This window comes from Globicephala melas, chromosome 6 (assembly GCF_963455315.2).
Source record: "Globicephala melas chromosome 6, mGloMel1.2, whole genome shotgun sequence".
Taxonomy (NCBI): domain Eukaryota; kingdom Metazoa; phylum Chordata; class Mammalia; order Artiodactyla; family Delphinidae; genus Globicephala; species Globicephala melas.
In genome coordinates, this window is record NC_083319.1 from 12,929,110 (window position 1) to 12,941,129 (window position 12,020).

Sequence of the window (12,020 nt, forward strand, 5' to 3'; positions counted from 1 at the left end):
GAATCTGATAGTGCGAAGTGAAAGGGAATATGCGATGGGAGACAGGGCCACAGGGCTCCAGCTTCCACACGAGTCTGGGTCTCATACTGGCCTCCTCGGGTTCCAGAGCCACCCTGTAATCTGGGGAGTGGGAGAGCGCATCCTTCTGCCGGCCACCAGATGTTCTTGTAGCAGCAGAACCTTTTGTGCAAACCAGAGCCCACCAGGAAGAGAGTGGAATGGCTCTGCCTGGCTCAGAGGCTTCCCCGGCGCCCCAGCCCCACCCCGTGGCCCCGCACAGAGTCACTCCGAAGCCTCAGCTCAGGGTGTACGTGGCCATCGCCCCTGCAGGGCCCCCCGGTTAGTTGTTGCATTCTCCATCCTTGACCCCATCCTTGTCCCTGCCCCTCCACTCTTCCCATCCATTTCTTATTTAGATATTTAGATATATGTGTATCTTTGAAAAGGAAGTTTGTGTGTGTGTGTTCCTTTACATGAATATACTTTATTTTCAAAACACAGTTTGGAAACCCCCAGTGGACATCAGTCCTGTCATTCTACTGAGGTGAGTGACTGTTGCCTTGGCGGGGAAAGGTGATCCCCCATCCCTCTGTGGCGCAGCTGAGCGGGCCCAGGTCTCCCTTGACTCCTGGCTCTGTCCCAGCAGGCCGCTCATGGGGCCCTAGATCAAAGGCTAGCTTCCTGCCCTTGCGACCTTGGCAAAGCCCTCCCAGGCCCCACTCCCTCTCCTGAGCAGCCCTTGGTGAGCCAGGGGACAAGGAGCGGGGGGCTGCAGGGTTCGCAGCCTCTAAGGAGGGAAAGCTACGCAAAGATCCAGGTGATCCAGGCTGCTTGTGGCCCAGGTACAGCCCTGGAACGTGGTACCACTTCCTCTGCTGGTTTTCAGCTGACACGTGAGATCCCTGGGGGTGATTCTGAGGAATAATTACTCTGTATGCACAGCTAACGGATTAGTTTTTAAAGCAAGCGGTATTGAATACCTGCTAAGAGCCAGCTCCTTTATTGTATTGTTTCATTCAATCCACATAGCTACCCTATGGGTTTAAGCATCATCATACATTTTACAAATGAGGAGACTGAAGCTCAGAGAAGTGAAGTGACTTGCCCAAGGTTGTGTGATACCCTGTGATGGAGCTGGGATTCACACCCAGGTGTGTATGATGCCGAAGCTGCGTTCTGTCTGTGGCACCCCACCGATTCCGTGCTTAGGGTAGGAGGCTCAGATAGGGACGCTTCCGATAGGAAGAGGCAGTCCTGGGTAATCATTCCTGGGCTTACAGGAAGATAGCAGCTGTGAGCCTGGGCACAGTCATCCTGTCCTACTGCCCTGTGAAATCAAGACTGGTAAGGCAGGCAGCTTGTAGTAAACAAACAAACAAAAAACAGCTGGGCTTTACCTTCAGGAAGACTCGGATTCAAATGCTGTGTGACCTAGGGCAGGTCACTTAGTTTCTCTGAACCTCAGATTCCCCATCTCTAAAAGGTAATGCTAAGCCCTTTCTTACAAGGCTGTTGTGTGGAGCTGAGATAACATAACCACACTGCCCGCACACATGAGTTGCTCATTCAATTACATTTGTCTGTCATTATAAGTTGATGGCTCTCAAACTTCCATATGCGTAAGAAATACCTGAGAATGCAAACTGCTAGACCCCAGTCTCAGCGATTCTGATTCGCAGGTACTAGGGTGGGGCCCAGGAAGAGCTAGTTCACAATTTTGCCCAGGTGATTGTGATGCAGGTGGAGTGAGGGTCCCGCTCCAAGAAATAGTCTAAGGAAAGTACACTTAGGGCCACTGATGGCAGAAAGCTTTTATTCCTGAGTCAAAAGCCAGGTTCTAAAACTACAGCCTGCTCCCCGGGCCAGCCAATGCCGGGGCACAGAAGGAAGCTTGTGACCGAGGGGGCTTAGCGCTCACGGCTTGGGCTTAGGACCCATGGTCTCGTCCCAGCCCTTCCGACACGTCCGGATGATCCACTCGTGCTCGTCATCATCTGCAAGAGAGGAAGAGGGAGAGGCGGTCATGCCCTGCGCCGGGAGCCCCCAGGCGGGGTCTTGGGGCTGGGGTGCATGTTGGAGGTGGACCTTGCTGACGGAGCCAGGCACAACATGGATGGGCCGCTCTGAGCTGGGCCCGTGCCCAGTGTGACATCCACCAACGTCACCCCCGGGACAGCCGGTCGAGGCCTTCGTTTCTTTTCTGGGCTTTCCATTCTGGACGCTTCAGAGAACCTGTGGTTTCCCAGGGGGCTGACACCCTCCGTTTGCCCAGGTCCTTTCGGTGGGGAGAGGAGAGGAGGATCTGGGGGTCCTGTAGGCCCACATGCATTTATCTCCCTTAACTTAATCCTCATGACCACCCAATGGCGGCAAGCCCACCTTTCTGTGGACGGACTAACAGGCTCAGAGGATGAGTCGCTAGTCCACAGCCACAGTGTTGGTACGTGGGAGAGCCCAGAACTTGAGCCCCGGGGCTGTCTGAGTACAAGGCCTGTGCTGTTTTTAAACCTCAGAGAGAGAGAGTTGAGTGGGACACATCCCTTAGTCCACAGCACACTCTCTGTGCCAGGCCCCTCTGAGGGCTGACTCTATTTTCATTTTTCCCCTTTATCCTCCAAAGCCACACCCAGCCCCTCCCCCCACCACGACAGAGACCCATTCCAATGGCGGGATATATACCCTAAAAATGCACGTAGCTCTGTAAAATGTGTACTGTTGTTTTGTGTGCGAATGTGGTTTCAATTTACATAGATGGCATTGTGCTGTGAATTTCATTGTGCCTCACTTTTTTCACTCAACACTACATTTTCAAGATCTATTCTTGTTGCGACGCGGACATCTAGTTCTTTGCTCCTGACTGCTGCCTAATATTCCATGGTGGGCTTCCGTCATGTTGTACTACCCATCCTCCCAGGGGTGGGCACGCAGGTTGCCTCCACCTCCGGTGACCGGGAATGACGCTGGGACAAACGTTCTTGGGTCCATCCCTTCGTGGATACGTGGGAGAATTTCTCTGGGATTATATTCCAGGAGGAGGGTTACGGAGCCGTGCACAGACTTCATTCCCCAAGACTCCCAGCGAAGCCCATGTTTTTTTCCCCAGCGCCGCAATGCCTGCCTGCGGTCCTTCCCTCGTTCCTGCCTTCCCTCTTCCTGGGGATAAAGAGCCCCGGCCCAAACCCCTGCCCTCGAGCAGCTGTCCTCAGGGCGCAGCACCAGAGTCTTTTGATTCCTACCCTCACCCCCTGCCTAGCTCAGTGTCTCCCTCCCGAGAGGTGGGAGTATGGAATTACTCATCCTCCTTGGGTGCCAAATGGCAGAAGCTAGACATAAAAGACACTCCTTGAGAGCTGAAACGCAGAGGGCCTGAGATATCCTACCCTCCGAACCAGAGGCGCCTGCCAGGAGCCCTTTCCTCTTCTGTGACAGCACCACTCCCCGGCCCCGGGAGACAAGGCTATTGTCAGCCTACTGTGTGCTCTGTAATTTACAAACGTCGATCTGAGTTTTTTGTGAGAGCCCAGTAGGGTACGAAAGATTACCTCCACTTTACAGAGGACGAGCCTTACCTCGTGTCCACGGCCAGCGGAATTTAAGCCAAGGCTCGTCAGACCCCAAAGCCTGACTTTTCACCCCAGGGCAGGCCCGACGGTGCCAGAAGGCGAGGCTGCCCCACAGAGCCGGCCTCCTCCGTAACCGCCCCCATTAGTTCTTTGTCTGTGACCTCAGGAGAAAGGCTCTCTGCCTGCACGCTCTGGCCTTTGAGGACTGCCCTCAGCAGCCGGTGGGCCTCAGTTTCCCCGAGGAGGCTGCGGGGGAATCCGCACCTGGCTGTCAACCCCGGGGGGTGGGGGGGGATGGTGGGCGGGGAGAGCGGCGGCACACAAGGAGTTAAGTGCTGGTGAAGCCCACTTTTGCCACACCGAGAGCAGCCTGGTTGATAATTACAGTTCTGAAGTCTCCGGGCTATTCGAATCAGTGCAGCTGCAACCTCTTCAGTGGTAACCCTGAAACCAGACCAACTGGGTTTATTGTGCTGAACCAGTCCTCAGGCCCCTCCCTGATGGTTACAAATTGACAGCAATGGACTTAACAGCCCTCTTCACTACCCCTTTCACTCTCTACCTGGCCGCTCAGTCACCAATTTGAATGACAGATGCCTCCCCTCCCAGCAGCTGCTCCCCAACCCTCCCCTCCACCTCCCCTGTGCCGCGAGGCGGCTCCCCTGTCCCTGCCACGCCAGGGTGAGGCTGCCCAAGCACATTTCATCAATATTTAAAATGGAATTAAACCTGCAGCTTTGATTAATGCCTCCCAGATCCCGGCAGTTGTGATTACTATTTTGCAAATTGCGATTGTTGGAATATGTTAATATGATTGTCTGAGAACATCTTCACCTTCTAGGATAATTTTCCCCCTTTTTCGGCAGGACGAGAGGGGGAGAGGAGGGGAAAAAAAGATGGGGAAAAAAACACCCCGCAAACTCTTTAATCAATTGTAAATTATTACCCTCGGCACAATTGCCGGTGGTTCAGAGGAAGGGGAGGGAGATTTCTGGTTTGGTGCATTTATCTTGAAAACTTTTGGCCCCCACTGGCCCAGTAATTCCACCCTGGGATGTTATGGGAATAATCTGTTTGTCTCGGTACTATTTAGAATCAAGAAAACTGAAATAACCTATGCTTCTAAAAACAAGAGGATGATTACTTTGTTGTATATTCATTCATTTAACAAATAATTTCTAAACACTGACTATGTGCCAGGCATACTGCTATGTTTGGGGGGCGGGTGGGAGACACCATGTGCCACATGAGAATTTAGCAGCCACTGAAAAAATATGGTTAGGAAGTCTGTATAGCAACATAGGAGGAATGTTTCTGATATTATAATAAGCAAAAAAAAAAAGATGGAAGGAGGTAAGAAACAAAATTACATAGACAGTATAATCTGTGTAAAAATTGTGCACAGAAGAAAAATTAAAAATAATAAATTGAACGTGAATCATGGTCAGCTCTGAGCAGTGGGGCTAGAGAGGTTCTTCTGTTTTTGGTATTTCCCAAATCTTTCATTAATGTGTATCCGCAATAGAAAATAAAAATAATCATTGGCTTTTTTCCTACCCTCTAATTTATTGCCTTGGTAATTTCATGCATTTTAGTAAATGATGCAAAATGTTTCTAGGTTCCTAGAAACACCAATAGGTTCTTGAATTTCTAAAAAGTAAAAAAATATTGGTAAAAATGCATAAAAGTTGGAGAATAGACAGATCTCCTGCGCAGAAGAATTCCAAACAATTTATGTGGGTAGTCTGCCGTCAAGGAGATGGGGCATAACTCCCTATTCCTTAGATGTGGGCTGCATAGTGATTTCCTCGTAAAAAAGACGGTATAGGAAGGGGGTAAAGAACCAAAAAAAAGAGTAACTTTTCAATGAAGAAACCTGACAAACACACCTCATCCAAGTGATCAAGGTCAACACCAGCAGTGATAAGCCATGTGGATAGTGTATAGCCTTGATATGATGAAAATGGCCCTCACCTCTGTGGTCTTCCTCCCCCAAACCCACAACCCCAGTCGAATCATGTGAAAACCATCAGACAAATTCCAATCAAAGGACATTTTACAAAACACTTGACCAGTACTCCTCAAAAGTGTCATCGAAAACAAGGAAAGTCTGAGAAACTCTCACAGCCAAGAGGATCCTAAGGTGAAGTGACAACTAAATGTAATGTGGTGTCATGGGTGGGATCCTGGAACAGAAAAGAGACATTAAGGAAAGATGGAGGAAATCTGAATGAAGTATGGGCTTTAGTTATTTTTATTTAGTTAATAAAAATGTATCGATATTCGTTCATTAATTGTGACAGATGCATGGTACAATATAAGATGTTAATAATAGGGACACTGGATGTGGGGTATAGTGGGAACTCTCTGTACTATCTTTTCAATAATTCTGTATATCTGAAATTGTACTAAAATAAAATGTTTATTTTTAAAAATGCCTGAAAATCCAGTGTGCTCTGTAAAAGGTGAGATGATCATGTTCTCCAAGAGGAGTGGAAACCTTTTCACATACCCAACCATCCAAAATAAAGTCCTTCACGCCCTTTCCTCTGTCCTGGGCCCTGCACTTCACAATTTATGATTCTACACAAATATGGAGAACAAACTAGTGGTTACCAGTGGGGAGAGGGAAGGGAGGAGGGGGCCATACAGGGGTGGGGGGGGGAAAGGGGTTATTATGGGATTATATGAAATCATATGTATGAAACTTGAAAATTGTAAAGCACTATAGAACTTAAAGAATCTTTCATTCAATAAAAAAATTTATGAGCCTACACTTACTTGCAGATTTCCTTACATAGTTTTCTCTCCCACTGGGCTGTAAACTTAATGCAGAGACTATGTCTGCCTGTTGACCACTGGACCCAGCGTGCCGTGGGCAACCAACAACTGCTTTGCCAGTTGAAGTCTGGAATAAGTCTGTTGCCTTCTGATTTGTCTTTGATTGCTATCAACAAACATTCCTGACACCTATTTCTTGGCATTCATGTCTCATCTCAAATGTCACTTCGCAGTGATCCCTGATATCCGGTGTTCATTTTATCTCCTTCAGGGCGTATGCCTCTTGCTGCAATTTTCTTGTTTATTTACATGTTGTCTGTCTCCCCATCCACACTACAAGCTCCAATGAAACCAGGGCCTTGTCTGCTTCTTCACTGTGGCATCATCAGACCAGTGTCTGGCACACAGGAGTGCTTAGCCCACATCTGTTGAATGAATGAATGAACGATTAAGTCAACAAGCTCAATCCTGTGGCCAGCCCTGTGCCTGGTCCTGGGGGACAGAGGGGACTGAGACCCAGAGGGTTGACCCAGGCACTCTGTGGCTTAATCTATCTGCTCTTGGGGCACAGAGATTTCTTTATTCTGGTTCTCAAGCTTTGGAAGTGACCTCGCTGCTCCCTGCATCCCCTCCCCTGCTGCCCCCAATGAATCTCACCAGTCACTAGGAGAGCTGGGCTTCTTACAGAGAAGAAAAGGAACTTGCAGCAAGAGAGACCCCGAGTCTGACCACAGGCCACCCAACTGAGAAGCTTTCCCTGTGAAGGCTCCCCACTCCTTCGCCTGGACCTTAAGAACTTTCCAGCCTGCCTCCCTCCCCCACTGTGAAATGCAGCTACCCTGACGTAACACAGTCGCCCACAGGCATGTGTTCAGTGTCCCTGTGCCTTTGTACAAGCTGCTCCAGGGAGCGGGGGACACCCTTCCTTTCAGGACCTGGTTCAGGTGCAGGGCCTCTCAGAGCTCAAGGGAGGCCCAGGGCACTTCCCATTTCTGGACCTTAGTGAATATAAAAGTGAAGAAAGACCTAAACATGAGTATAACAACTGCAATATATTTTAAACATGTACGTTTGACACATTAATTCTTTCAACACAAACAACCCAATGTAACATGGATGAGTTTTTCTAGGATTTCTGTCAAAGAAGTAGAAATACACAGCGCATTAAAGATGGTGTGGTCAGGAAGCAGGGCTGCCTGCATGATCATGGTTTCCTTTCAGGCCTATCACAGCCCCAGCTTCAGGCACCTGATGAATGTGTGTCCCCCTGGCCGTCCTCTGCCACCATGGGCCCTGCCTGGATGTCACCTTCCCTGACCCAGGCTGCGGTCATGGTCATGGTCACCATGATCAATTCACTCTTTAGAGCCCGGCGCAGATCCAGCACTTGAAAAGTATTTAATAAGTATATTAAATATACTTATTTAATATGGATGAATGAATAAAGAAATGTAACTTTGGGAACATAAAAGTAATAAGTTTGCTCTGTGGGATTTAGAAAAAGGGGGAAGAATTTCTTCCCCACCCTCAGCCAACGGAGCTGAGAGGGCAAAGCAGACATGCCAAGGGCGGCGCCAAGGCCAAGGGCGGCGCCAAGGCCAAGGGCGGTGCCAAGGCCACCGGCCGCTGTTTCCTTTCCTGTCTCGAGGCCAAGGACCGAGCAGCCCCACCACATGGGGAGGATGGGTTGTCTGGGCTCACACCTGGGCGCGAGCCACGCTCCGGAAGCTCAAAGCCCTGGCTGGCCTGGGGCCCCACGGTGAGGGTGGGAGGGGCAGGCCCGCACAGGCCACCAAGCAGGGCCCAGGTCACGGAGAGTGTCATTCGTGCAGCCTGCAGGTCGGTGCAGTGCTGGCGGAAGAAGAGTCCTGAAAGTCGGACGGCACATGCAACACAATGTTGGCTCCCCTGATGGCTGGCAGGGAGGCGGTGTGGCGCAGTTGTTAAGGGCGCGAGCTTTGGAGCTCGGCCGCCACTAGCTCAGAGACCTTGGGCAGATGGCCTCGCACCTCTCTGGGTGTCATTTCCTCATCTGCGGAGGTGCCTGCCTGGAAGGTTTCCTGGGAGGATCAACTGAGGTCATTCCCGAAAAGTGCTTAGCACAGTGCCTGGGGCGCAGGAAATGCCCAAAACCAAAGAAAGCCAGAAGCTGTCTTTGCAAGATGGGACTTAAGGGCCCCTGCGACTGCACAGCATAGGCTGGAGGGAGTTCAGGGTCCTTTGTGAGCCCTGCCGCCATCTTGCTGGGTGATCTTGGACAAGTCACTGCCCCTCTCTGAGCCGGCTCCTTGTCTGTCTAGTGGGTTTAACCAGACCTCCGGCAGAGGGCAGACTGGGGACTGGCGGGGCTGAACGGCCCTAGGTGGGTACCCAGGAAGTGTGAGCTCGGATCATCATTTCGATGGGCCTTTAATTCCCAAACTGGGTACCTTCAAGGGGGTGTTCTTAAGGAACTCAGCAGCCCTGGAACTTCTGGTTCCCTGTGGGGGCGGAGGGAGGCGCTGGGGAGGCGGAGGTCTTTACACAAGGATCAAGAGCCGCAGCTCAACCAGTGCTTTTGTTCAGAGCAAGGGGCAGCTTGGGGCAGGCGAGCACAGAGAGGGCAAACGGGCTGATTCAGGTCATCAGGCACCCGCAGGCCAGATGTCGCTAGCTCATGGCACGCCTTTGGGCCAAGCACACCTGCAGCGCCCACCTGGTGTGCGGGAGCCTCGGGTGGGGACAGGGAAAGGGAGGAGACCAGGTGAGTCAAGGTGTCCAGCCTCGGGAGAGGGGATGAGGGTCACACTGGCCGAGCACCCGGGAAGCACAGGGCTCTGTGGAAAGGGGGCACGTCCGTCCTCTTCTCAGTGAGTAAAAGGCATTGGCCCCAGTCAGGACGGGGAAACCAAGGCTTGGGGTGCGAACCGTCTCCCCACCTCATTCCACCAGCGGGGAGGGGAGGGGCACAGAGTGCTGGTGTGAAGGTCACACTTGGTGAGGCTGTGTGTGCATGGGCACAAGTGGGCGTGTTTCCGTCAAAGTGTGGGAATCTACCCAAGTGTGAGCGTGTGCAAGCGTGCATCGGTGTGCCGTGAGTGTGTAAGTGGCTCTGTCTGAGGCGCAGGGTGAAGAGAGAGTGCGCCCGTATGGGGACCCTCAGCCTGCGTGTGACACGCGGTGTGTGGCTGGGTGAGTGGCAGGCGGTGTGTGAGCGTCTGAGTCTGTGCGTGTGTGATCAGATGTCAAGGGAGGAGGCGTGCAGCTTGCAGTGACAGCCCGGCGCGCACCCAGAACGCCAGGCCACGCCAGGCTCCAGGGCAGGAGCTCTGCCGTGAGGGCTGCCCTCTCTTCCTGGGGTCAAGGCCAGCGCGCTCTCAGACGGCTCCTGTGTGAACTGTGGCTGGGGCGAGAGGTGCATGGCAAACCTGGCACCCCAGGCTGTGGGCAGGTGCAGTCCCCAAAGCCCGGCCACACCCTCTGTGCAAATGCAGGGGTGAGAGCGGCACCCAATGCCGGGCCATCCCTGTCCCAACTCCTGCAAAGAGGCTTTGAACTTTGCTGGCAGAGGTGTGGCCAGAGGCCAAGGCCACAGCGTCGCCAATATTGACTGACGGGTGGCTGCCCAGGCAGAGCCCACCATCGGGCAGGAAGGGAGGCCCGGGGCTGCTCTTGCTTTCCCTGTAAAGGAGCATCTTCTGGGCTGGGTGGGTGGAGGTCTCCAGGGGGTAGGGGTGGGTGTGGTGAGGCCAGGCTGCTTCACCCACGGGGAACTAGAGGGGCAGGGCCCAGCACCCACAAGCTCGTCAAGGCCTATTCCACTGTAAGAGACATGGGAAAAAATGACTGACTCTGAAACACAGAAAGAGAAACTGCAACACTGAAATTAATAAATGTTATAATTAATGCATAAAGCCTGAATTAATTATTAAATTTAGAAATCAAAACAATGTTATTACACTTGAAATCAATTCGTAGGCTTGGTTTCCTCATTTGTCAAGAATTCTCCAGTGTGTACATGGCTCTCAAGAAATCACAGCCAATTGTTAAAGTCTTGCAGTCACACCATCTACCAAGCAAAGTCTGAAAAATCCTTTCGAAGTTTTAACAGCAAAAAATTACATTTAATATGGGAGCGTGGCTACATTCTGTTTTAATATGTTGAAACCATTGGGTTGAGACCTTCGAGGTCAGACCTAGGGCTGGATCGGGCTGTGACCGGGGGAGGGTGAGTCTGGGCAACGAACATGGTGAGCTGGGATCAGGTCCATGTGCCGGGCACATGCATGTACTTTCCATGCCTGATCTCATGCAATTCTCATACCACCTTTGTTACGTGCACAGTTGGTGTCTCAGGTGGCATTGCAGATGCTCCAGTTGGTGGGTAAAGGGAAAAGTGCCCACGGTCATAATGACCTTTGGGAATCTCTTAGGAAAGCCCCAGACTGGAGAAGGACGTCTCACTAAGTGTCGTACTATTGGGATTCTGACACTATTGGGACAGAGAGTTATTCCTGCTGTTGAGGTCCAGATGCATAGCTGGCCTGTGTTTATGGGCCCTACTGGTAAAAAAAAAAAAATACACATCCTTAAATACTAGCATCAGCCTGTGTGTGGCAAGGTGCTCACACAACAGGAGGTGCACAGGGACGCAGACCAACTGATTCACATCTCCCACACTCACTCCAGAGCAGGTGTGTGCTAAGTAGGGGAGGGTGCAAAGTCACCAACACCATCTATATTGCTATTCTTCTTGTTTCCCTGATTCCCACTTTTATTTTTCAAGCAGTCATAATTGCATTTGTGTTCACTAAAGATGTCTGTGATGCCTGGCCGCTGTACACAGGCAGCGCTGGGAAGCCAAGTGCTGAGGCCAAGGTCACTCGGTCGGCCCTTGCTCTGACCCTCTGCTCCCTTCTGCCCCTGCTCTCCAGCTGCGTGTGGACAATGGACTGACAGGGACGGGCCTGGCACTTGGGCCTGTCCTCCAGGTGGCAGATGCTGGGGGCAGAATTAAGGCTGGGACAGTGGGGATGGCCAGGAGGGATGTTAGGATGTTAAGGACCTACGGAACTCAGACTAGAACTCACTTAATCCTCACAGCAATCTTGCAAAGTCAGTGTTATTATTTTTTAAAGATTTTTTTAAAAAATTAATTAATTAATTAATTTTTGGCTGGGTTCTCCGCTGCTACACGTGGGCCTTCCTTAGTTGTGTCGAGTGGGGGCCTCCTGTTGCAGTGGCCTCTCTTGTTGAGGAGCATGGGCTCTAGGCGCGCGGGCTTCAGCAGTCATGGCACACGGACTCTAGAGCGCAGGCTCAGCAGTTGTGGCGCTTGGGCTCAGTTGCTCCGTGGCACGTGGGGTCCTCCCGGACCAGGGCTCAGACCCGTGTCCCCTGCACTGGCAGACGAACTCCCAACCACTGCACCACCAGGGAAGCCCCAAAGTCAGTGTTATTATCCCGTTTCACAGGGGAGGGCTCTGAGGCTCAGAGAGATGGAGTTATATGTCCCAGCTCACTCAGCTAATAAGGGGGTACAGGTTCATAGCCAAGTCTATCTCCAGAGCTGCAGCCCTCAGCCACTACAGACTTCCCTGAAAAATCTTTCTGCAACTACTACGTCTTTACTGTCTGAAGGATTGAAGCTAAGCTCCCTAACCTGACATTCAAGCCTCTCTCCAGCCCACACTGTGT

At 51.6% G+C, this 12,020-nt stretch overlaps 1 protein-coding gene across 2 annotated transcripts in view; it reads right to left on the reverse strand.

The window, feature by feature from the left end:
* Nucleotides 1-1,806: 1,806 nt before the first annotated feature.
* Nucleotides 1,807-12,020, reverse strand: part of MORN5 (MORN repeat containing 5) — a 33,363-nt gene continuing 23,149 nt past the window's right edge. The window contains exon 5 of one of the 2 annotated variants that reach the window (XM_030858762.3): nt 1,807-1,994. In XM_030858762.3, the coding sequence (XP_030714622.1) occupies nt 1,915-1,994 (80 nt within the window). In that variant the 3' untranslated portion in view covers nt 1,807-1,914. The remainder of the gene's footprint in view (nt 1,995-12,020) is intronic. The other variant, XM_070045630.1, reaches the window with a different exon arrangement.